The sequence below is a fragment of the Dama dama genome, chromosome 1 (genome assembly GCF_033118175.1).
Source record: "Dama dama isolate Ldn47 chromosome 1, ASM3311817v1, whole genome shotgun sequence".
Classification (NCBI taxonomy): Eukaryota; Metazoa; Chordata; class Mammalia; order Artiodactyla; family Cervidae; genus Dama; species Dama dama.
The window spans coordinates 34,998,869-35,021,839 of NC_083681.1; the positions used below are offsets into that span (position 1 = coordinate 34,998,869).

Consider the following 22,971-nt stretch of genomic DNA (forward strand, 5'->3'; position numbering starts at 1 on the left):
CCTGGTGGCTCAGCAGTAAAAGAATCCACCTGCAATGCAGGAGATGCAGGAGACCCGGGTTTGATCCCTGGGTAGGGAAGATCCCCTGGAGGAGGAAATGGCAACCCACTCCAGTATTCTTGCCTGGGAAATCCCATGGACAGAGAAGCCCGGCAAGCTACAGATCTTCTTTGCTGCTGCTGCTGCTAAGTCATTTCAGTCGTGTCCGACTCTGTGCAACCCCATAGACGTCCCCCGTCCCTAGGATTCTCCAGGCAAGAACACTGGAGTGGGTTGCCATTTCCTTCTCCAATGCATGAAAGTGAAAAGTGGAAGTGAAGTCGCTCAGTCGTATCCGACTCTTAGCGACCCCATAGACCGCAGCCTACCAGGCTCCTCCATCCATGGGATTTTCCAGGCAAGAGTACTGGAGTGGGGTGCCATTGCCTTCTCCAACAGACCTTCTTTACAGGGTCACAAACAGTCAGATATGACTGAGTGACTGAGCATGCATGCATTCACAAATATTCCTACCGTGGTTAATTTCAAATGACCCAGACTTAACAGTTGACTCGTCCCTGAAAATTTAATAGTCAGCTCTCCTGAGCTAGTATGAGCTGATTCTAGCACACCACAGGGTAATCCACTTCTAAAGGGTAGAGACTACCAGCTAAATCTTTGAATCTAAGTCGAAAGTTTCAAAGATTTCCCAGGAGAAAATAGCAAGCGCAACAAACTCTTTTAAAAGGCAGTGGCTTTTAAAGAAAACTCTGTAACTTGCTCTGAATGTGGGTTCAATCCCTGGGTCAGGGAGATCCCCTGGAGAAGGAAAAGGCAACCCACTCCAGTATTCTTGTCTGGAAAATCCCATGGACAGAGGAGCCTGGTGAGCCACAGTCCATAATGTCTCAAAGAGTTGGACACGACTGAGCAACTCAACACACTCTGTAACTTGAGAGAAAGATGAAAGTTTACCTCTTATGGTGCTTGCAAAGATAGCTATGTCATAGGTTATGGCTTGAGCAAATAGCTTAATAAATTATAAAAGTTGGTTGTCAGAGGAATGAATAAGATAATTTTCTACTTTAAAAGATGGTTCCTAATTGAAAAAATGCTACCACAAGGGTAAACATTAGTGTTCATCAAAAGATACCAGAAGGAAATGTTTTTAAAAAGCAAAATTCATTAGACAACTTTGCAGTTGCTAGGATTAAAATTTATTACTCTAAAAATCGACAAATAAAGGGAAATAAAGCATTTAAAAAGAATTAGTGCATGATTGTACATTATCATTTTGTTGAATCATAAGTTTGTTAAATATAAAACCAAATACATTACTCCATAAAAATGACTGAAAACAGATGAAAATAAAGGCCACAAACTGGGGGAAGATACTTGCAACATACATAATCAAAAGTATGATGTATATAAAGAACTCTTACTAATCAATAAAAAAGGAAAAAGAAATGAATATAAACTTCACAGGTGAGGAAGCCCAAATGGCTCCTCAATGTATAAAAATAGGGAATCTCATTGACAATCAGAAAAACACAAATTTAAACTACAATGTGATACTATTTATCACTCACCAACTTGACATAAAAAAAACAAATATGGCCTAGAATGTGGAGCAAAGGGGCCATGGATCCACTGCTTGTGGAAATATATATAAATATATATATAACCATTTTGGAAAGACAGGTTGGTATTATCAGCTGAACTTCAACATAATCATATTCTATTTCACTTCTAGGTCTGAACCATTTGAACTGTCTTACCAGGATATGTGCACAACATTATGATACCAAGACAGAAAAATAAAAAACACAAATGTCAAAATAAGCCGTGATATATTCATGTTTTGCAATAATCTTCAGCACTGAAAATGAAAGAACTACTGTAACCGTCACCAACATGCTTGTATTTAAAGAACATATTGTTGTTCTTTCCCGGCTGGAACCATGGAGGGTGCAGAAGAGAAGAAAAAGAAGGTTCCTGCTGTGCCAGAAACCCTTAAGAAAAAGCAAAAGAGTTTCGCAGAGCTTAAGATCAAGTGCCTGAGAAAGAAGTTTGCCCAAAAGATGCTTCGAAAGGCAAGGAGGAAGCTTATCTATGAAAAAGCTAAGCATCACCACAAGGAACACAGGCAGATGTACAGAGCTGAAATTCGAATGGCTAGGATGGCACGAAAAGCCGGCAACTTCTATGTACCTGCGGAACACAAATTGGCGTTTGTCATCAGGATCCGAGGTATAAACGGTGTGAGCCCAAAGGTTCTAAAGGTGCTGCAGCTCCTTCGCCTCCGGCAGACCTTCTGTGACACCTTTGTGAAGCTCAACAAGGCATCAGTCAACATGCTGAGAATAGTGGAGCCATATATTGCATGGGGGTACCCAAATCTGAAGTCTGTAAATGAATCGATCTACAAGCATGTTTATGGCAAAATCAACAAGAAGCAAATTGCCCTGACATACAACGCGTTGATTGCTTGATCTCGGGAAATACGGAATCATCTGCATGGAGGACCTGATTCATGAGATATATACTATTGGAAAATGTTTCAAAGAAGCAAACAACTTCCTGTGGCCCTTTAAATTGTCTTCTCCAGGAGGTAGAATGAAGAAAAAGACCACCCATTTTGTAGAAGGTGGAGATGATGGCAACAGGGAAGACCAGATCAACAGGCTTATTAGAAGGATGAACTAAGGTATCTACCAGGATTATTTTTGTAATCTGGTCAGTTAATAGACATCTGAAACAAATGGAAAAAAAATAAAAATAAAGAACATATTGTTGACCAAAAGAAGTAAATAACCAGTGAACTATACAACATAAATCTAGTTACAGAAGTTAAAAAACTGGCAAAATCTTGAAACTATATTGTTTATGGATACACACATGTGATAAAAACTAATTTTAAAACAGGAAGGGAATGATAACCCTAAGTTTAGGATGGAAATTACCTTTGGAGAATGGGCAGAGAGAAATGTGCGGAAGAGAGAGGGACATGACAGGCTTCCGTGATGTTAGTAGTATCTGTTTTCTGGATTTCTTAGGGGGCTTCTTGGGGAGGAATACTTTTTTAAAGTCTTAGCTGGTAAAGTAATATAAATTATTATACTAATTTTAATGATTCTGCCATTGATCCTTCTTAAGAACAAAAATTACATAAATTCTAAAACTACTCAACAAAAGATATGGGTATTCAATAAGAGCCTACTGTCTAGCACAGGGAAGTCTGCTCAGCTTTATGTGGTGGCCTGGATGGGAGGGGAGTGTGGGGAAGAATGGATACAGGTATGTGTATGGCTGAGTCCCTTCTCTGTTCCCCTGAAACCATCACAACAATGTTCATCAGCTGTACCCCAATACAAAATAAAAAGTTTTTCTTAAAAAAAAAAAAAGGTTGTGGGTATAGCACACATTGTTGCTTTTAAAAAATTTTTACTGGAATATAGTTGATTTACAATATTGTGTTAGTTTCAGGGGTGCAACAAAGTGACTCAGTTACACATGTATATTGTTTCTTAAATCAGTCTGTTGTGTATCTGATTCTTCTGCGACCCCATAGACGTAGCCCCCAGGCTCCTCTGTCCATGGGATTTTCCAGACAAGAATACTGAAGTGGATTGCCATGACCTCCACTTGGCAATCCCCACTGGTGGGGATCTTCCCCACCCAGGGATCAAACCTGGGTCTCCTACACTGCAGGTGGATTCTTTACCATCTGAGCCACAAGGGAAGTCCTTGAATCAGTCTAGTAATTTCCAAATAATTTGTTGATTTCTTGGTTGACATGTGTGTTATCTGATACTGTTGAGACTAATCAAGTGGTGACCTTCTTGCTGTGATTTAACATGGAGGATCAGTGTACCTGTCAAATTGATAATAATACTTGTTGGATGATATGTAGTATCAACAGGTGGAGAAAGAAAGGGTCCATGGTGCTGAATTCTTTCTGTAAGGTAACATATTCAATTAATTAATGCTGGGATATAATTGATGTAGAACATTACATTAGTTTCATGTGTACAACACAATGGACTTCCCATCTACAAGTTCCATATCTGAGGACTCAACTAAACTTGGACCTAAAATATTTGAAAAGCAAAATTTCCAGAAAGCAAAACTTGAATTTGTTTTGCTTCGGCAACTATTTACATAGCATTTATAATATATTAGGTATTATAAGTAAACTAGAGATAATTTAAAGCATATGGGAGAAAGATCTGAGGCTATATGCAACTGCTACACCATTTTATATGAGGGACATGAGCATCTGAGGATTCTGGCATCCACAGGAGTCTTGGAACCAATCCTCCACAGATACTACAGGGCAACTGTATCGTGAAATGACTGCCACAAGGATAGATAGCATCCACCGCCACCACACATAGCTACAGTTCTTTTTTCTTGTGATAAGAATTTTAAGATTTATTCTCTTAACAACTTTCAAATATACAATATTATTAACTATAGTCACCATGCTGCATATTACATCCCCAGGGTTTGATTATTTTATAACTGGAAGTTTGTACCTTTTGATCTCCTTCATTTCACTCACTCATTGCCCACTGCCTGCCTCTAGCAACCATTAATCTGTTCTCTGTATCTATGAATTCAGCTTTTGCTTTTTATTTTAGATTCAACATATGAGTGACATCATATGGTATTTGTCTTTTCTGTCTGACTTATTTAAATGCTTTAGAATGCCCTTAAGGTCCATCCATGTCTAAATGGCAAGTTTTCCTCCTTTTTCAGGCTGAATAATATTCCTATGTATGAATATATGTGCACCTGACCTGCCTCTTGAGAAACCTGTATGCAGGTCAGGAAGCAACAGTTAGAACTGGACATGGAACAACAGACTGGTTCCAAATAGGGAAAGGAGTACATCAAGGCTGTATATTGTCACCCTGCTTATTTAACTTATATACAGAGTACATCATGAGAAACGCTGGGCTGGAAGAAGCACAAGCTGGAATCAGGATTGCCAGGAGAAATATCAATAACCTCAAATACGCAGACGACACCACCCTTATGGCAGAAAGTGAAGAACTAAAGAGCCTCTTGATGAAAGTGAAAGAGGAGAGTGAAAAAGTTGGCTTAAAGCTTAACATTCAGAAAACTAAGATCATGGCATCCGGTCCCATCACTTCATGGCAAATAGATGGGGAAACAGTGGCTGACTTTATTTTCTTGGGCTCCAAAATCACTGCAGACCGTGATTGCAGTGATGAAATTAAAAGACCCTTTACTCCTTGGAAGGAAAGTTATGACCAACCTAGACAGCATATTAAAAAGCAGAGACATTTACTTTGTCAGCAGAGGTCGGTCTAGTCAAGGCTATGGTTTTTCCAGTGGTCATGTATGGATGTGAGAGTTGGACTATAAAGAAAGTTGAGAGCCGAAGAATTGATGCTTTTGAACTGTGGTGTTGAAGACTCTTGAGAGTCCCCTGGACTGCAAGGAGATCCAACCAGTCCATCCTAAAGGAGATCAGTCCTAGGTGTTCATTGGAAGGACTGATGTTGAAGCTGAAACTCCAATACTTTGGACCTCTGATGGGAAGAGATGACTCATCGGAAAAGACCCTGATGCTGGGAAAGATTGAGGGCAGGAGGAGAAGGGGACGACAGAGGATGAGATGGCTGGATGGCATCACTGACTCGATGGACATGAGTTTGAGTAAACTCTGGGAGTTGGTGATGGACAGGGAGGCCTGGCGTGCTGCGATTCATGGGGTTGCAAAGAGTCGGACATGACTGAGTGACTGAACTAACTGACTGACATATACACATGCACATACATATGTATGTTCTATTAATATATAAATAACCTTTTCTTTATGCATTCCTTCATCAACAGACACTTAGGTTGATTCCATGTCTTGACTAGCATAAATAATGCGGCAGTGAACATGGAGCTGCATGTATCTTTTCCAGTTGATGCTTTCATTTCCTTCAGATAAGTAGTCAAAAGTGGAATTGTTAGATCATTTAGTTATACTTTTAGAACTAATATTTTAGGTAGTTCTATTTTTAATTTTTAAAGGATCCTTGGTACTGTTTTCCTTAATGGCTGCCCCAGTTTACATTCCCACTGACAGTGCACAATTATTCCTTTTTCCCCACATCTTTGCCAACGCTTGCTGTTTCTTTTTTATAAGAGCCATTCTAATGGGTGTGAGATGATATCTCATTGTGGTTATTATTTGTTTTTCCCTAATGACTAGTGATGTTGAGCACCTTCACATGTGTCTGTTGACCATTTACACGTCTTCTTTGGAAAAAATGTCTAGTGAGATCCTCTGCCCATTTTTAAGTCAGATTGTTTTATTTTGCCATTGAATTGAATGAGTTCTTTATATATTTTGGAAATTAACCCATTACCAGATATATGATTTGCATATATTTCCTCTCATTTGGTAGTTGCTTTTTCATTTTATTGATGGTTTCCTTTGCCATGCAGAAGCTTTCTAGTTTAAGATAGTCCTACTTGTTTATTTTTGCTTTTGTTGCCTCTGCCATTGGTGTTAAACCCCCCAAAAATCTTTACAAGACTGATGTCAAGGAGCTTACTGTGCTATGCGTGTGTGCTCAGTCATTTTAGTCGTGTGTGACTGTCTGTGACCCTGTGGACTGTAGCCACCAGGCTCGTCTGTCCATGGGATTCTCCAGGCAAGAATACTAGAGTGGTTTGCCATGCTCTTTTCCAGGGGATCTTCCTGGTCCAGGGATCAAACCCGTATCTCCTCCTTCTTCTGCATTGCAGTTCTTTCACAACTGAGCTATCTGGGAAGCCCCAAGGAGCTTACTACCTATGTTTTTTGTCGGACTTTAATGGCTTCAGGTCTTACATCATGTCTTTAATCTATTTGAGTCAAGTTAAGTTAATGGTATAAGACAGTGTTTCAGTTTCATTCTCTTAGAAGACTGTCTGCCCAGTTTTCAAACACCAGCTGTCCTTTGCCCATTATATATTATTGGCTTCTTTGTCATAAATGAATTAGCCATACATGCATAGGGCCCTCCATTCTGGTCCACTGATCTCTGTGTCAGTTTTTAATGTAAACATCATACTATTTTGACTACTACAGCTCATTTTGAAATGAGGAATTGTGATGCCTTCAACTTTGTTCTTTATTCTTAAAATTGCTTTGGCTATTTGGGGTCTTTTGTGGTTTCATGTGAATTTTAAGATTGTTCTATTTTTGTGAAAGATGGCATTGGAATTTTAATAGGGATTGCATTGATTCAGTAGATTACTTTGGGTAGTATGGATATTTTAACACTACTAATTCTTCCAGTCCATGAAGACTTAAACTTTTTATAAAAGGTATTTTAATGGACGTCGCCGGGCCCGGCGTCGCGTCAGGGCTGGCCGGCGGCGGCGGCGGCGGCTGAGGAGGCGATGGCAGCGGACACCGAGCGGGCTTGAGCGCTCGGACCTGCTCCCTCCCCGGCGCGACCTCGGGCCCGGCCCCGCGCTGCGGCCCCGCCTCGCTCCGATCCTGCTCCCTCCGCTACCGCTGCCTGGGCGGAGGCCGGTGGCGGAGGCCCGGGCTGGCCGTCCTGGTCGCGCCCCGGCTCGGCCCCGGACAGCCCGACACCTGTGCAAAAAAGAGGAGGCCGAGTCGTGAAAAGAGAATCCTGAAGAATAGGATCTCAAGATGAGTAAAAAGCCCCCAAATCGTCCTGGAATCACTTTTGAGATCGGTGCTCGTTTGGAGGCACTGGACTACTTACAAAAATGGTATCCCTCACGAATTGAAAAAATTGACTATGAAGAGGGCAAGATGTTGGTCCATTTTGAGCGCTGGAGTCATCGTTATGATGAGTGGATTTACTGGGATAGCAATAGGTTGCGCCCCCTTGAGAGACCTGCATTAAGAAAAGAAGGGCTAAAAGATGAGGAAGATTTCTTTGATTTTAAAGCCGGAGAAGAAGTTCTGGCTCGTTGGACAGACTGTCGCTATTACCCTGCCAAGATTGAGGCGATTAACAAAGAAGGAACGTTCACAGTTCAATTTTATGATGGAGTAATTCGTTGTTTAAAACGAATGCACATTAAAGCCATGCCCGAGGATGCTAAGGGGCAGGTGAAAGCCCAGCATCCACTAAGCTGGTGTTGTCCTAGCGACCCAGCTGGATCGTGTAACCAGTCTATGGGAAGTGAGGATTGGATAGCTTTAGTCAAAGCAGCTGCTGCAGCTGCAGCCAAGAATAAAACAGGGAACAAACCTCGAACCAGCGCTAACAGCAATAAAGATAAAGAGAAAGATGAGAGAAAATGGTTTAAAGTACCTTCAAAAAAGGAAGAAACTTCAACTTCTATAACCACACCAGAAGTTGAGAAGAAGGAAGATCTGCCTACATCTAGTGAAACTTTTGTAGGACTTCATGTAGAGAACGTTCCAAAGATGGTCTTTCCACAGCCAGAGAGCACATTAACAAACAAGAGGAAAAATAATCAAGGCAACTCATTTCAGGCAAAGAGAGCTCGGCTTAACAAGATTACTGGTTTGTTGGCATCCAAAGCTGTTGGGGTGGATGGTGCTGAAAAAAAGGAAGACTACAATGAAACGGCTCCAATGCTGGAGCAGGTATGAAATGGTAGCATTTGATTGTTTTCAAGGTTCCCCGCTGGAATTATCACGGAGCTATAGTATCCACATAACTGAAATCACCCTTTTGATCAGATATGGGGATAGGAAAATAATGGGTGATACATTTTTAACTCTGCCTTCTCCAAGGTATGCAGATAAACTACAGATTTAATTAGTGTTTATTTTCAGTAGGCTGGCGTTAAAGCCTTTGTCTCTCAGTGGTGGAAAACCAGGAGACGGGCCTCCCAGCTGGATACAGGCTTCCAGCTGGATCACCTTTGACTAGCTTACTAAAAGACCCTTACACAAATACTTTTCATTTGTGAGTTAAAACAGGGTTTTTTGACATCTTATAAAGCTTCTTTTGTAAGAAGTTTCTTTTATATTGTAACAATTGGTGTTGTTAGACTGACTATGTGTTTTATGAATTGATCAATGAGCCATACATTTTTGCTAGGATGTATATTTTAATAACTACAAAAAAAATTTTAAAAGCTATTAAGGGTCTGTCTTTAAACCACCTAATAGAGGAATTTGAAAATGAAGGTTGCAGTTGCTAGATTTTGCCTTGGCTACCTTCAGATTCCCACAATACCTGTATATAATGGACTGTGCATGCTTTTCCATTCTCTAAGGGCTTACCTTTTTGGGCACTGTAAGACTATAAGAACACAGTAATAGCCATAACTGGATTTCCTTGGTTCTCCTGTTTTAAAATCTGAGCCTTAATGTAGTTTTACTATATCCTTTTTGTATTATTTTAATTTTCTTTATTAGTAGCCTAATAAAGAAGACTTTAAAATGAATACCTTTTGCTCTTCTTTATATGCGTTTTAAAAAACAGTCCAAATTTAATTGATATTGTATTGAGTTTTTCAGGGTTATTTTAGGCCTGATTTGATAATAGTGCATTGTTTTGGTGCCTCCATTAATGTATTAAATCAATGATCTTTTAAGTTGATTAATATGTCAGTGAATCATGCCTTCTGATTTTCTGTGGTCATCAAACGGTTAAGTCTGCCGTTATTGTCAGTATATCAACCAAATTTTAAATGACTTTTTTTTACTGTGTATTATTATATTCAACATCCCAGATATAATATTTTGTATCACCACTGTTTATGGTATTCTCAGAATGCAATAAGTCAGGGACTTGGGTAATAAAATGTTTCTGGAAAATTCATTACAATGTCAATCTTTCATTATGCACAATCCTACTGAGATGAATGTGATTGTGAAAATTATTTATTATGTGTGGAAGTTAGTGTAGAGGGCAGTGCCCTTTTCAGAGACAAGTATAGAAAACAACATTTTGAAACTGAGCTTAAAAAGGAGAAAAATTGAATAACTCGGCTGTTTTTATTCACATAATTAAGAAAATTTTGAGAGTCCTTGCCAGTTTTGTAACAAAGAGACCAGTGATTAATAATGAAAATTTTGTAAATTATTTTAGATTTTTAAGGAACATAATAATGCCCCCTTTTTTGTCATTCAGGTTGATTTCTATGTGAACTGTTTTGTAACCAAACTCTTAATTCTTATACTGTTTGCCCTGCTTCAGAGTTAAAAAGCCGAGTTATAAAATTCTTAATTACATCTCAGTTGGTATGACTTGAAGAAGAGGTATTGTCACTAACCTATGTTGCCCTAACGAGTAAAATAATTTCACTCACGACGTAGATTTATAACAGGCCTAAGGCCAAAACTTACTGTGCTAAGGAATTTATTTATTTACTTTAAGAAAGTTCAAGCTCTGTGGTCTTGAACCCCAGTTCTCAGATTATTAATTATAGGTTACTTAATTGTATTAGGGAATTGTTATGTTATATTTTACTTTTGGATAAAACCTGCATTAGATGCATAATTCAGTAAATTTTAAAGAATGTTAATTTGTCCTTGTTTAGAAGTTAAGCACCTTATCAAGATATTAATTTAAGTATTAAAATCTTGTTTTATAACTTTGTAACTTGAGAGTAATGGATGCTGTAGTGATGTCTCACATATGTGAAGATGAACAATAAAATTGTTTATTTACAAAAAAAAAAAAAAAAGGTATTTTAATGATGCTGATTATAAAAATAATTTTTCAAACCAGTAATATTTTAAATACTACATGAGTTGTAACCCTTAAAGGATGCTCACAAATGTTCTCACCTGGATACGAAACAGGCAGTTTATATTAGATAGACGAATCTGAAAAGTAAGAGAAAAAGGAACCCATGTAGACAGAAATTCAGATAAAGTATTAACTGTAACAAAATGGGGATTCCCAGGTGGTACAGTGGTAAAGAATCTGCCTGTCAGTGCAAGAGACACGTATTCTTGCCTGGAGCATTCCATGGATAGAGTAACCTGGTGGGCTACAGTCCATGGTGTTGCAAAGAGTCAGACATGACCGAGTAACTGAGCATACACACACATAACAAAATGGCTGACTTTAGACACAGAAGATTATATACTCAATATTCCATGTTCATTATCCTACTTTGGCCTTTTATCCTTTTGTAAATTTTGAATTTCTCAAGCCAGTCTCTCTTTCTCTCAGTGCTATGTAGTGGAATTCCAGGGCTTACTCTTAGAAAAACTATATGTCCACCCAACTGCTGGTGAAAGAAGTCGCGCCAGTGTAAGGGGAGACTATCTCCTCTTCTCTCGCAACTTCAAGAAATAAAAACGGTTTTCTACATCAAAAACTATCCTTGCAACAGTTATTTCTAACAAAGGAAACTTGAAAGACACCCAGGCTTCAAAAAATGTTGCTATGTTCTGTAAAATTAAACCTTGATCTTTAAAACTTTAATTCTGATTGGTAATCTTACTTATTCATATATTAATACTGCATGGCTTTTGCAATAATATATCAGTTTATCTTTCTGTCCTCTGCAAAGTATAAATTATTATGAATTTTCTTGGTTAATCTAGAAGAGTTAAAATGTATTAAGTGTTTTACATGTGCCCAGAACTGATCCAAGCCCATAAAACATTAACCATTTAATCCCGAAAACAGCTCTGTAAGGTAGGTATTGTTATTTTCTTCACCTTACATTGATGGAACTGCTCATGAGTCTTTTCTTTTGTCCCTCTGAGTCTGGGACTTAGGCCTCAGATGCTATTCTGTGGGGCGTTTTTTGTTTGTTGTTCTGTTTTCTGATTCGTCATAGCCTTGGTATTCTTTTCAACTTATATTAATTGTGAGAGAAAAATGGAGATCCCTTAGGTGTTTCAATAGCCTTGTCACACACGGCTTTTAGAGTAGGGGGTACCATCTAATTTCTTATGTAACCCAGGTCAAAAATAAAACTGTTTACTGTCACTGTTAACACCCTGGGACCATAGGCCCTAACAGAGACCATCTATGCAAACCAGGACACAGCGACTCATGGGAGACTCTCGAGAGATCCCTTTAAGGCCTGAAGATTCTGATATGGCCAAGACAGGGTGAGTTTCTTTTGCAAGAAAAACAAATGAAAAGAACTGACCACCATTGTTGTCTATTATTCTAAGCATGTCCCTGCCAGGAAGGCAAAGTGCATTAAGAAACAAGATAAAGAACTTGGTTTCTAGAGATTGTACTTGCTTTCTCTCTAATGATTCTATCAAAGAAGAAATGACTGGAGTGACATGAGAAAGTGGGGAGTGGATTTCCAGTAGTGGATGGCTCCAAACTAAGGAAAAGAGTTGCAAAAGAATGTGATCACTGGCTCATGATTTCTGCCCTGAGGAAAGTAGGAGAAGGACAGCAGGAGAAGGGGGGTAGACATCACAGCCCCCCTCTATGGAGTAGCCCCCAGTGCATGCCCAGCGTCAATGACTCTGGATGATTGGCAACATCCCTTCCCCCCACCATGCGTACTCATATTCAGTTGAGCCAGCTCAGTGACCTGGAATACCTGGACCACGGGGAACCCCATCTTTCCCAAGGGGTGTAAGTTCTATTGGAAATATTTGAATGTTACTTAGTTTTTCCCTGGATAAGAACCAGAAGGACAGAGAAATCCTTTAGACAGTTGTCTGCCCTGTATGTTCATCTCATTACACCTACAAGAAGTAAAATATGATCCAGACCCAGGAGGAGGCATCATCCTAATTTTGAGAGGCTCGATTCTAAGACAGTGATTCCCAGACACCAGTGTCATGCTCACCTGGTTTGCTTCCTCCTGGGCCAGTGTTCTTCTGTCTGATGTCCTCCTCCTATTTCCCCGAGTCTGGTATTAATAACAGATTGCAAGTTCTTCACCCTTCTTCCCTTTCTCAGAGTTAATACTTGAGCACAAGTCCCACGTCCTTTCAGACTCTTATTTAACATCTTCTGGCATCTCAGTTCCCAAGTCTCTGTGATTTGCTTGCATCTGTCTTGGAGATCACTTTTCTGTGTCTCCAATGCACGGCTCACATTCCTTCTCTTCTGTAAACACTCCAGGCAAGAATCCTGAGGTGAAAAAAAAAAAAAAAGAATCCTGAGGTGGTGCTCCCTGCACTGGGCCTTACTTGCCATCCTGAGGCTTCCAATTCATGGTCCCACCATCAGGAAGAGCAGTTTTGAAGTCCTCTGAATCCCTGACCATCTCTGACATATTTCATATGCACCATCCCTTCTCCTCTAGAGAAATCCAGTGACCTTTGAAATTTCCCTTTTGGATGAAGAGGCAGAGATGGGGCAAGGAGTTCATCAGGACTCCATCCTTGTGATAGCCCCTGCATGAAGTTTCCTCCCCGGATTATCTCCCTAAACTCACAGAGAAAAGCCCAGTCCATTTTCTGATTGAAACAACTGTTCTCTGACATCATACTCTCTCAGCATTCTTGTGCTAATTTCCAGCTTTCTCTGCAGACTCTCAAATCTTCTATTCTGATCATTTAGCAGCCAGTGGGTCCATTCCTTATCATTTTTATGATGCGTCATTGTTGCACAACATTATGGCAAATTTCTACACTATAGTTCAACATTCTTGGGGTTACAGTGGCCTCTCCATATAACCTGCCATTATGATCTTCAACAGCATCTGCTCATAGATACACTCAAGTGGAGAATCCCTTTCCCAATGCTGAGTCCACCCCATGTGGATGCTGGAAATTTGATTTTTCTGGGTTTCTATTTCCTTCTTTCCTACTTCTGTACCCTGGAGTCCCAGCTTCATCTTGAGCTGTCCTTTGCAATGGACCTACTCTGCTGTTCTATTTGCCCTGTATCCTCACATTCTTTAGGCAATCAACTCTTTTTCTAATATTGATTACCCTTCACAGAAAATGTCAGTATATTATTGTGTGGGGGAAAACACCTTGTCCCCACCAAGAGTGAGACTGGAAACAGTAAAAGCCTAAGTTTCTACTCTCTTGAAAGCTGCAGGATTGCATCATCTAGGAAAATTAGATGTGAGTGAAGAATAATACTGCTGTTTTGAATGCTGTGTTCTGGTCAAGAGGGATTTCGCAAAATGTCTCTTCTTTTTTCTTTTTTGCTTCAAACCCACCTTCTGGTTTGTTCCACTAGCTGAGTTTCAGTATATAAAGCACCAGTGCTGTCTCCCAGGCAGCCAGCCCAGGCAGCTCAGCTTCACCAGGAACCTCAGCAGGAAGGCACAGCCAAAGGTGAAGTGCTAGAACTTTCCAACACCTTTCCTCCTTGAAGACTCTCTCTTCATCAGTGTTCTTGTGCTGCAGCCCAGCTCTCTGCTGCTTTCCTGAATCTACTATTTTGACAGTTAGAATTCACCAAATGTGAGTACTTCAGCGGGTAGGGCTTCCCTCATATGCTTCTCCTGTGTGAAGGCAGTGATGGGGCAAGCAGGCGGCCCACAAACACCAGTGCATTGTTCACCTGGTCTCATATCACTGCAGAGGCGTGGTGCCCAGACCCTCATGCCTTTGGGAAACTTGCAATGCAGTTGGGTTTCAGGGCTGACAGAGGATGACTGGACTGAAAAGTGGTTTATGCTAAAGGCCCATTGCGATCCTTCATACAGGAAATCATTGGGATTCGAAGGATTCACATGAAAATGAGAATTGGATCCTCTGTAATGCAATTTATCATCTATCTATCTATCATCTATCTATTGAGATAGAATTCAGTGGCATTTATTTTTGGAATGTAAGGCTATATCAACCTGGCATCCTTGGTTGAGTCTGCTTATCTCTCTGTAGCCGGATGAAGCTCTCAGTGGGCATCATTTTCTGCTTCCTGATCCTGGGCATCAGCAGCCAGAGATGGGGAACATTCCTCAAGGAAGCTGGTCACGATGAGGGCCAGGGGAGGCTGTGTCTGCATCCCCCAGGATTCACCTGAGCAGAGGCCACATCCCCACAGGGCAAAGGCCACAAATGGGCAGAAAAGGAGCTGGGTTTTTGTGGTAGCACTTCTTCAGGTTTTTCTGACCAGCTTTGCACTCTTCTGTGGGGATCCCCAATCCTGAAGTCACATAAAATTTGGGCCCCAACTTTCAACAGGAGTGAGGAAGAGATCTGGGTTCAGCGGTGAAAGTGAAAGTCACTCAGTCCTGTCTGACTCTTTGTGACCCCATGGACTATACAATCCATGGAATTCTCTAGGCCAGAATACTGGTGTGGGTAGCCTTTCCCTTCTCCAAGGGATCTTCCCAACCCAGGGATGGAACCCAGGTCTCCCTCATTGCAGGCGGATTCTTTACCAGCTGAGCCAAAAGGTAAGGCCAAGAATACTGAAGCAGGTAGCCTATCCTTTCTCCAGTGGATCTTTCTGACCCGGGAATCAACCTAGGGTCTCCTGCATTGCAGGCAGATTCTTTACCAACTGAGCTATCAGGGAAGCCCTTTAAAGTCGCTCAGTCATGTCTGACTTTTTGCGACCCCATGAACTATACAGTCCATGGAATTCTCTAGGACAGATTACTGGAGTGGGTAGCCTTTCCCTTCTCCCGGGGATTTTCCCAACCCAGGGATCAAACCAGGTCTCCCACATTGCCGGCAAATTCTTAACCAGCTGAGCCACGAGGGAAGCCCAAGAATACTGGAGTGGATATGTTATCCCCTCTCCAGGGTATCTTCCCGACCCAGGAATCCAACCGGGGTCTCCTACATTGCAGGCAGATTCTTTACCAACTGCTATCAGGGTAGCCCCATCAGGTGTTCCTTAAATACAAGTATGACTCTGCTGCCCCCTTGTGGGCAACCAGGGGACAGCTCATTTCCAAGTCTGGTAGCCATGAGGTACTTGGATCCAAAGGTTAGGGAGTGTTCACACTCTCCACCCACTTAATACTTGTAAATACAATAATTGAGCCTCCTCTAGGCACTGTTCTAAGAGCTTTGTATGTATAAATGAACTCTTTTTCATCCTCAGGTTTTAATCCTTTAGCCTGGAAATGTAGGTACCATTATCCCTTAACAGAGAACCTGAGGCCACAAGAGATTAAGACAGAGCAGGATTTAACCCTGAATGTTGAGCTCCTAGACTTTGCTATTAACAACGGCACTTCTACTGCCTCCTAGACAAGAGTTCATGTGGGAGAGTGAGGGATTTGTGAACACAAGTCCTGCTCTTTATCTGAGCAGATGACAGATGGGGATGTGGTACCTTTGGAAGGAAACTCTATAGAGCCCATCCCCACAAAAAATGGCACCATGAATTACCTCGACAATGGTTCTACTGAGGCTGAGACCTAGCGAGAATCATATAGCAAGAGATGTAGACCTCAACAGCCAGTGAAGTGGCCAAAATTTGTTTATTTCACAAAATTATTTTTTGTGTTTTTCTTCTGTGATAGTTTTTGACTTAAGTGTTTTAAAAGTTTGCTGTTAATTTTATCTAAATTCTCATAGGCCCAGCTAAAAATTTCTTTTCATCTCTGAGGTCAATGTTCTTCAAAGGGTTGTTCTAGGATCACTTGTATGAGAATCACCCATGGTCTGCAGTGCTTTGTGGGAATGCCTGGGTCCACACACAGCTCTTCCCCTGAACACAATCCCTGGGGCTGAGACTGGAAATTTGGTCTTTATTAAGCACCCCAGTTAATTTTTATACACACTGAAGTATGCAGAGTTACCTCTGGTTTTACTGTTCTTAGGTGACAAGATACATATGCCAAGCATTTTGGAAATATTTTTATGAGAATTCTGGATTCCAAGGAGCTATTTAAATCCATGTGAATTAATAGAAATGTCCTAACTCTCAACAATACTATCCTTCCAAATGCCAAACATAAGAAATATATAAGATGGAGATAAGTTATCTCATAGAGTCACTATATAAACCATGATTATAATTCTACATTAGATTTTTCTTGTTTTCCTGATAAGCAGTTTTTTTTTTTTTAAGATGTTGCCATTTAATTTTAGTTGATCGGGTCCCTTCTGTCCATAACTCTCTGCTCCTTATCTTAGTTCATTCTTTTTCTTTTTTTTTTAATCACAATCTTCCTAAGGACCAGAGAGTGATAGTGTACTGAGCACCTACAATGTTCTATAAACTAAACCTGTATTTCCCTCAATTCTTCTGCATAAACATCCCCAGGGAGGCAACACTCCTCCATTTTACTGGAGAGGACACAGAGCTTTAGAACTGGTGGACCAGTTGCCCTTTTACTGCATCTGATTACCCTGTTTCTTCAAACTTCTTAGGGAACTCACTTTTATCACCTGCTAATTGAATCTTCCGAGGTGCCAAATACGCCCAGACCACTCAGACTTAAATTGAAGAAAGTAGGGAAAACTACTAGACAATTCAGGTATGACCTAAATCAAAACCCTTATGATTACACAGTGGAAGTGACAAATAGATTCAAGGGATTAGATCTGATAGACAGAGTGCCTGAAGAACTATGGATAGAGGTTTGTGACAATGTACAGAGGCAGTGATCAAGATCATCCCCAAGAAAAAGAAATGCAAAAAGGCAAAATAATTGTCTGAGGAGGGGTTACAAATAGCTGTGAAAAGAACAGAAGCAAAAGGCAAAGGAGAAAAAGAAAGATATACCCATTTCAATGCAGAGTTCCGAAGAATAGCAAGGAGAGATAAGAAAGCCTTCCTCAGCGATCAATGCAAAGAAATAGAGGAAAACAATAGAATGGGAAAGACTAGAGATCTCTTCAAGAAAATTAGGTACCAAGGGAACATTTCATGCAAAGGTGGGCACAATAAAGGACAGAAAGGGTATGTACCTAACAGAAGCAGAAGATATTAAGAAGAGGTGGCAAGAATACACAGAAGAACTATACAAAAAAGATCTTCATGAATCCAGATAAACATGATGGGTCACCTAGATCCAGACATCCTGGAATGTGAAGTCAGGTGGGTGTTAGGAAGCATCACTATGAACATAGCGAGTGAAAGTGATGGAATTCCAGTTGAGCTGTTTCAAATCCTAAAAGATGATGCTGTGAAAGTGCTGCACTCAATATGCCAGCAAATCTGGAAAACTCAGCAGTGGCCACAGGACTGGAAAAGGTCAGTTTTCATTCCAATCCCTAAGAAAGGCAATGCCAAAGAATGCTCAAACTACTGCACAATTGCCCTCATCTCACATGCTAGCAAAGTAATGCTCAAAATTCTCCAAGCCAGGCTTCAGCAATACATGAACCGTGAACTTCTAGATGTTCAAGCTGGTTTTAGAAAAGGCAGAGGAGCCAGAGATCAAATTGCCAACATCTGTTGATCATCGAAAAAACAAGAGAGTTCCAGACAAACATCTACTTCTGCTTTATTGACTACGCCAAAGCCGTTGACTGTGTGGATCACAACAAACTGTGGAAAATTCTTCAAGAGATGGGAATACCAGATCACCTGACCTGCCTCTTGAGAAATCTATACACAAGTCAAGAAGCCACAGTTAGAACTGGACATGGAACAACAGACTGGTTCCAAATTGGGGAAGGAGTACTTTAAGGCTGTATCTTGTCACCCTGGTAATTTAACTTATATGTAGAGTATATCATGTGAAATGCTGGGCTGAATGAAGCGTAAGTTGGAATCAAGATTGCTGGGAGAAATGTCAGTAACCTCAGATATGCAGTGACACCACCCTTATGGCAGAAATCGAAGAACTAAAGAGCCTCTTGCTGAAAGTGAAAGAGGGGAGTGAAAAAGTTGGCTTAAAACTCAATATTCAGAAAACTAAGATCATGGCATCCAGTCCCATCACTTCATGGCAAATAAATGGGGAAACAGTGGAAACAGTGGCTGACTTTATTTTCTTGGACTCCAAAATCACTGCAGATGGTGACCGCAGCCATGAAATTAAAAGATTCTTGCTCCTTGGAAGACAAGCTATGACCAACCTAGACAGCATATTAAAAAACAGAGACATTACTTTACCAACAAAGGTCTGTCTAGTCAAAGCTACGGTTTTTCCAATAGTCATGTATGGATGTGAGAGTTGGACTATAAAGAAAGCTGAGTGCCAAAGAATTGATGCTTTTGAACTGTGGTATTGGAGAAGACTCTTGAGAGTCCCTTGGACAGCAAGGAGATTCAACCAGTCCATCCTAAAGGAGATCAGTCCTGAGTTTTCACTGGAAGGACTAATGCTGAAGCTGAAACTCCAATACTTTGGCCACCTGATGTGAAGAACTGACTCATTGGAAAAGACCCCAATGCTGGGAAAGATTGAAGACAGGAGGAGAAGGGGATGACAGAGGATGAGATGGTTGGATGGCATCACTGACTCTGTGGACATGAGTTTGAGTAAGCTCCAGGAGTTGGTGACCTACAGGAAGCCTGGCGTGCTGCAGTCTATGGGGTCGCAAAGAGTCGGACACGACTGAGTGACTGAACTGAACTCAGATGTATGCAGAACCAAGTTGTCCTCACTGAGTGTACAGGGATGGATTTTTTTCCCCTTTACTCTGTTGGAACTATCCTGTATCGGCAGCCTCCCTCAGTATCGCCTTTATTCTGAAGTTCTGGTCAGAGCCTTCCCTGCATTTTTCCAGGTAGAAGTTCATTATACAAACAAATGTCCTTCAAAGAGCATCTGACCTCTTCTTGCACACATCACACCCCACCAGAAACAAAGCACCAACAGGCTTGGAATGGAATCAAACAATAAAACTTGCACCAAGTGTGATTCTCACAAGTTTAAATCAGGGAAGTGAAAAGTTAAGGAATATTTATTTCAAGCCAATATAATAATCTCCAAGGGCTTAATCAAAGGCCGAAATTTGGAAGCAGTGGGAAGAAAATGCATCATTTCTCTATTTTGCCAAGATATGATCACGTTCATCTCATCATTTTCTTTTCCTTTCCAGGGACTAAAGACATATGGAGGGGCCTACTCTGATGGGAGAGAGGAATAGTGGTGTCATGTCTGACTCTTGTTGGCCCCATGGACTGTAGCCTGCCAGGCTTGCCTGTCCATGGAATTCTCCAGGCAAGAATACTGGAGAGGGTTGCCATTTCTTACTGACATGAGAGAAGCTAACTACAAAGATTCAGAGAAATACTTCCACGCCCGGGGAACTATGATGCTGCCCAAAGGGGACCAGGGAGCACCTGGGCTGCTAAAGTGATCAGGTACCAGGGACACTGGTGATGCAGGGATGGGTGAGCAGAGCTCAGCTGCCTTGGAGAATATGAAGGGGCCAAGCCCTGGAGAATTTCCCTTAGGGCTGTGGGCCCTTCTCTCACCCACCCTCCTGCTGTGTGCCCAGTGTAGGGTCTGAGTGGCTGAAGAGCAGAACGAGGCCGGTGGAACCAGCGATTCTCAACCCTCTCCCTATGAGAGCTATTCACCCAGCACAGGGCTAAGTTGGGTGCGCTGAGGTGCGCTGTCTCAGAGTTTTAGCCCCTCTTTCCTTGGCTCTTCTCAGAGTCATTGATTCCTTGGAAAGAGGGGAGATGGGGAGGGTGCAGCTGTGGCTCATTAGCCCTGGATTCATCTCCTCCCCACTCTTCTCCATTCTAGCGATGCCAGAGAGAATGCTCAGAGAGTCACAGACTTGTTTAAGTGTGGAGACAGTGGCTACGGGCGGGAGGACTCGAGGGCAGACCAGTTTGCCAATGAACGGGGCCGGAGCGGCAAAGACCCCAATCACTGCAGAGCTGCTGGCCGGCCTCTGGCCAGCACCAAGCTGTACTGAGCTGCCTGTCTGTGCGGGAGACGGGCTGTGAGCCCCAGGGGAGCAGGGACAGTGCAGAGCTAAGTTACTGCATTCTGTGTCTGCAGTACTTGATAGTGTATAAGGAGCACATAAAAATAATTAACAAATGCTTGTGAAGTCAATTTGTCTTTGGTATTTAATACTCTAGGGTTTCCCAGGTGGCTCAGTGGTAAAGAGTCCTCCTGCCAATGCAGGAGACTCAGGTTTGATCCCCTGGAGAAGGAAATGACACCCCACTCCAGGATTCTTGCCTGGGAAATCCCATGGACAGAGGAGCCTGGCAGGCTACAGTGCATGGAGTCAGAGAAGGGTTGGACATGATTTAATACTATGGGGATGATCAATAAACATCATTGTTTTTAAAAGGGAGATAATGTACTAATAAACGACAGTAATAATTCAGAGTAAAACTACAGTTATCCATTGATAACTGCTGGGGATGGGTTTCAGGACCCCTGCAGAAACCAAAATCTGCAAATACTAAGTGTTTCATATAAAATGGCATAGTATAGTCGGCCCTCCACATGGAGGGCATGCCAGCTTTATGTCCAGAACACAGACCATGCTATATAAACCATATATGGACCATTATATGGACCAATTATCTGTCCACAACTCTGTGTTCCAAATCATGGAAAGGATATTAAGAACACCATGAAAAGCTTTGGCAGTAAAGCTTAAAACTTGATAAAAATCATCAAATTCTTAGAAAAACACAATTTACAAAAACTGACTCAAGAAGAAATGAAAACTTTGATTATTCTACAATTATTGTAAAAGATCTCTTCCTCCAGAGAACACAGTAGTCCCAGAGGGTCCTATAGACAAATCTAACCCTTCAAAAAAATGAATAATGCTTTCTGCTGTAGTCCTGAGTGGTAGCTGCTGAAATGGGCAAGTTCATGAAACCTGGGCAGATGGTGCTGGTCCCAGCCGGTCGCCACTCCAGACGCAAAGCGGTCATCATGAAGAACGTTGATGACGGCACCTCAGACCGACCCTCAGCCACGCTCTGGTGGCTGGAATTGATTGCTGTCCCTGCCAAGTGACAGCTGCCATGGGCAAGAAGAAAATTGCCAAGAGGTCAAAGATCAAGTGTTTTGTGAAAGTTTATAATTATAATCACCTCATGCCCATAAGGTACTCTGTGGATATCCCCTTGAACAAAACTGTTGTCAACAAGGATGTCTTCAGAGACCCTGCTCTCAAATGCAAGGCCCAACGAGATGCAAAGGTCAAGTTTGAGGAGAGATACAAGACACCAGCAAGAACAAATGGTTCTTCCAGAAGCTGTGGTTTTAGGTCTGCCTCAGTTCATAAATATATATAAAAAAAAAAAAAGTAAAAAAGTGAATAATTATTTTTTTGTAAAAACAATTCTGCTGAGTAGAAAGTACTCCTCCAGCATAGGGAAATTTGACATCATGAAAATGAAAGAATAGTACAAGTGGTCAAAACTTTACAGAATATCATCAATAACAAGTTCTGAAGTGGAAATAAACTTTCAACTACCAACAATAATTTCCCAAACTACCAATAATAATTTTTAAATATTTAGACAACTATGCTAAAGACAGAATTACCTTTTTTTTGTCATAGAAAATGTTACCTTACAAGGTCTTTGTCATATAAAAAGGTGATCAAAGAAACCATAGCAAAAACTATATTGAAAAAGGATTGCAAATAGGCAGAGCACAGAGGATTCTTAGTACAGTGAAACTAAGTACTCTGTATGATCAGTTCAGTTCAGTTGCTCAGTTGTGTCTGACTCTTTGTGACCCCATGGACTGCAGCACGCCAGGCTTCCATGTCCATCACCAACTCCCAGAGTTTATTCAAACTTGTGTCCATTGAGTCGGTGATGCCATCCAACCATCCCATCCTCTGTCGTCGCCTTCCCCTCCCGCCCTCAATCTTTCCCAACATCAGGGTCTTTTCATTTGAAAAGTCAGTTCTTCGAGTCAGGTGGCCAAAGTATTGGAGTTTCAGCTTCAGCATCAGTCCTTCCAATGAACATTCAGCACTGATTTCCTTTAGGATGGACTTGTTGGATCTCCCTGCAGTCCAAGGGATTCTCAAGAGTCTTCTCCAACACCACAGTTCAAAAGCATCAATTCTTTGGCACTCAGTTTTCTTTATAGTCCAACTCTCACATCCATACATGACTACTGGAAAAACCATAGCTTTGACTAGACAGACCTTTGTTGGTAAAGTAATGTCTCTGCTTTTTAGTATGCTGCCTAACTTGGTCTTAACTTTTCTTTCAAGGAGCAAGCATTTTTTAATTTCATGGCTGCAGTCACCATCTGTATGAT

The 22,971-nt window shown here is 41.2% G+C and overlaps 1 protein-coding gene and 3 pseudogenes across 2 annotated transcripts; all 4 read left to right on the forward strand.

Annotated features, from left to right (window-relative positions):
- Positions 1-1,935: 1,935 nt before the first annotated feature.
- On the forward strand, positions 1,936-2,712 carry LOC133047540 (large ribosomal subunit protein uL30-like; annotated as a pseudogene).
- A 4,840-nt stretch (positions 2,713-7,552) lies between these two features.
- LOC133059391 (PHD finger protein 20-like protein 1) lies at positions 7,553-9,065 on the forward strand. 2 transcript variants are annotated; one of them, XM_061146438.1, is made up of 2 exons: positions 7,555-8,080; positions 8,159-9,064. In XM_061146438.1, exons 1-2 carry the CDS (start codon positions 7,652-7,654, stop codon positions 8,588-8,590), a joined length of 861 nt encoding a protein of 286 aa, XP_061002421.1. In that variant the 5' UTR covers positions 7,555-7,651; the 3' UTR covers positions 8,591-9,064. The 2 variants fall into 2 exon arrangements, with proteins under 2 accessions (XP_061002412.1, XP_061002421.1); XM_061146429.1 differs by having other exon boundaries at positions 7,553-9,065.
- A 5,070-nt stretch (positions 9,066-14,135) lies between these two features.
- On the forward strand, positions 14,136-20,635 carry LOC133053973 (serum amyloid A protein-like; annotated as a pseudogene).
- Positions 20,636-21,546: 911 nt separating this feature from the next.
- Positions 21,547-21,958, forward strand: LOC133047611 (large ribosomal subunit protein eL27-like; annotated as a pseudogene).
- Positions 21,959-22,971: the final 1,013 nt, after the last annotated feature.

Bases quoted from the DNA above. Each gene is read 5' to 3' on its own strand.
- LOC133059391 (XM_061146429.1), top strand. From the start codon at position 7,652: ATGAGTAAAAAGCCCCCAAATCGTCCTGGAATCACTTTTGAGATCGGT.